Source organism: Haliotis rubra, unplaced genomic scaffold, assembly GCF_003918875.1.
Source record: "Haliotis rubra isolate DU_JTF1 unplaced genomic scaffold, ASM391887v1 Scf790, whole genome shotgun sequence".
Classification (NCBI taxonomy): Eukaryota; Metazoa; Mollusca; class Gastropoda; order Lepetellida; family Haliotidae; genus Haliotis; species Haliotis rubra.
In genome coordinates this window covers 429,037-431,585 of record NW_025767513.1, presented here as the reverse complement: position 1 = coordinate 431,585, position 2,549 = coordinate 429,037, and the positions used below count along the sequence as shown (strand labels likewise).

At 40.9% G+C, this 2,549-nt stretch overlaps 1 protein-coding gene across 1 annotated transcript; it reads right to left on the bottom strand.

Moving 5' to 3' along the window:
• LOC124261200 lies at window positions 1-2,549 on the bottom strand. Its single transcript, XM_046695518.1, has 4 exons — window positions 2,431-2,549; window positions 1,935-1,998; window positions 1,519-1,591; window positions 1-1,327 (listed from the first exon to the last, which is right to left on the bottom strand). The coding sequence occupies exons 2-4, from the start codon at window positions 1,990-1,992 to the stop codon at window positions 817-819; spliced, it is 642 nt and encodes a 213-aa protein (XP_046551474.1). The 5' UTR covers window positions 1,993-1,998; window positions 2,431-2,549; the 3' UTR covers window positions 1-816.

Genomic DNA, 2,549 nt, shown 5'->3' with positions numbered 1-2,549 from the left:
CTTGTAGCTCCGCTCAGTGCTTGTAGAATTGCTATGAGTTCTGCTGCAAAAACTGATATGTAATCATGAAGCCTGAACACATCAGAGATAATGTAATCAGGGATTCAGAAAGCTCCAGCAGTACGGATCATGGCCGAATCCTTGGAGGCATCAGTATAAATGTGAGTAAAATCTGCATATCGTTCCCAAATAAAACGTTATTGACAGAGTAGCTGCGGGGAGTTGTCGTCCCTGGTTGAGAAGATCAGTTATTGTGCTTTTCAATGCATGGTATTTGTGAAGATTTTACCGCAGCCTCGTCTCATTTTACCGAGATAATATTTTACGAAAGGTGTTTGAACAAACTGAAAGACGGATTCCCTTCAATTATATAATGTCCATTTCCAGGATACTGCTGTAAAGTATATTCAGTGGCTGCCTGAAGGTAACAATTGGTCTGTGTTTGATATAGATGATTTCCTGTAAGACTCGTCCATCATAAACTGCAGAAGTAGGAAATCAGTGTTGTGTTTTTTAACAATTTGAAACTAAATTGAACGTCCAGTTTGTCCGAGCCTTGTCCCTCTTCACGATTCAGACAATATTGTGACATGTCACGTCATCTTTTACCTTCATTTGTATGGCTACAAACTTAATCACATCCGACATCAAGAGCTGTGGCAGTTTATAAAGGTGATTCACTCTTGTCCTCTTTTATGGCGTTTCAGGGTTTCCACGAACTCGAAAACATGCAACACTGAAATGTTCAAGATTTTCATAAGGGTACGTGGTAGATTGTTTATCGTTTAGATAAAGACAAGACATTCCGTTTTGTTTTTATAAACGGCTAATTTGTATGGAATCGCATTCTGGTTCATTCTCCATTGGAAGGATGTTGTTTACAGAGCTGTTCTGAATGGAACCAGCACGTAGTTCTGGGCCTTGCATCTCAGAGCCTTCTCCTGTCTGAGTCGACGTAACCTTAGGTCGGTGAGCAGTCATTCTGGTAGGATTTACACAGCGAGTGTTAACGGTGGCCGGTGCTAGCGGTCTCAGTGTCGTATTTGTGCACACAACATCTTCATATGGATGTGAAAGTCTATCAGTTCCATAGTCTTCCAGTAGCGTGTGGTAAATGACACAATCCGACATTGTTGTGCCCGACTTGTTCCTCATTCTTATGTCTTCACATTCTGGTATGACAGCCATGTTTTGGCTCATTAAGTCGCCGAGATTGACTTGCGTGCCCACAGTCTGACCCATGACCTTTGTGACACTTGCAGGGCGTGCATTAACCATATGAAGCGTGAAGCCTCTATGTTTGGGCGTATCTAGCCTTACTTTAACTCTGAAAAGGAATAAACACAACAACTATAACATTGTGAACTTTACTTGCTTCTTAATACTTCCGTGTGTAGGCTGATTAACTTCAAACACTACTTCCTTATGGAGATTTAGCGCATAACTGTTCACATACATATAACATGTATCCATGATGAAAAATGAATGTCTCGCATCTGATAGTGGAGAGGTACTTACATGTACGCCACCAGGATCAGCACAGCTATAACCAGCATCCCAGTTAGGCTGGCGAGGATCGGCACTGTTGCACCTGCCCCAAAAGAGATGGAAGGCATAATACGTATCGTCTAAAGTACCAACAATCTCTCACCCCCTCCCCCCTGCTCTCTCTCTCTCTCTCTCTCTCTCTCTCTCTCTCTCTCTCTCTCTCTCTCTCTCTCTCTCTCTCTCTCTCTCTCTCTCTCTCTCTCTCTCTCTCTCTCTCTCTCTCTCTCTCTCTCTCTCTCTCTCTCTCTCTCACACACACACACACACATTGAAAATACATAGTCCTAATGCTTTACGCTCAAATGTCTGCTTTGCTATTTAATGTTTCAGTTTACCATTTAATGACTGTTGTTATCCTATAATTCCATTACCCAAACACATTTTACCATTTCCATTGGTACGATATGTTGTTGTGTCGTTTCCAGGGGCTGCCGTAGTCACCATGGCGTTCTTTGAAAGAAAAACAGATTTGATTTTTTACATGGAATGGTATCAGTATAACCGGAACTATAATTCATGTTGAAGTTTTACAAAAATATGACGCTTGACTTTGATAATCAGCACGAATTCTGTATCTATGTTTCAGCTTAAATCTAAAGGATCATAAAACTACATAGGGTTAGTAGTAATGCATCCCTTAAACAGTAGAACATTACAACAAAATTCATTATTTCAGCTTTGCTGTTATTTTCCTGAATACTTCAATGTCGCGAATGTTTATGGAAATAAATGATAGAGATAGGTGTATTTGCTGATTGTTTCTCGTGATGACTGCCATTTAATCAGATGGTAAGTTCGTGGACAGAAATACTTTTGATCTCAAATCGATGTATGTGAACATATGATCAAGATCAGCTTATATTCGAAGCGTTGAAAAGATACCTTTATTTAACACAAGTGGAGTGATGCGGACTTTCCGATGGACCGAGGCGAATCGTCACTCGGTTTCCCACTATGGGGCGAGCTTCTACTGTCTTGAGGTGAAGTTGTAGAAAGAGAGG

Coding starts and splice junctions, on each gene's coding strand:
- LOC124261200 (XM_046695518.1), bottom strand. CDS start 1,992: ATGGTGACTACGGCAGCCCCTGGAAACGACACAACAACATATCGTACC. Junction 1,592..1,934: donor ATATCGTACCAATGGAAATG/GTAAAATGTGTT, acceptor CTTTTGGGGCAG/GTGCAACAGTGCCGATCCTC. Junction 1,328..1,518: donor CTGATCCTGGTGGCGTACAT/GTAAGTACCTCT, acceptor ATTCCTTTTCAG/AGTTAAAGTAAGGCTAGATA.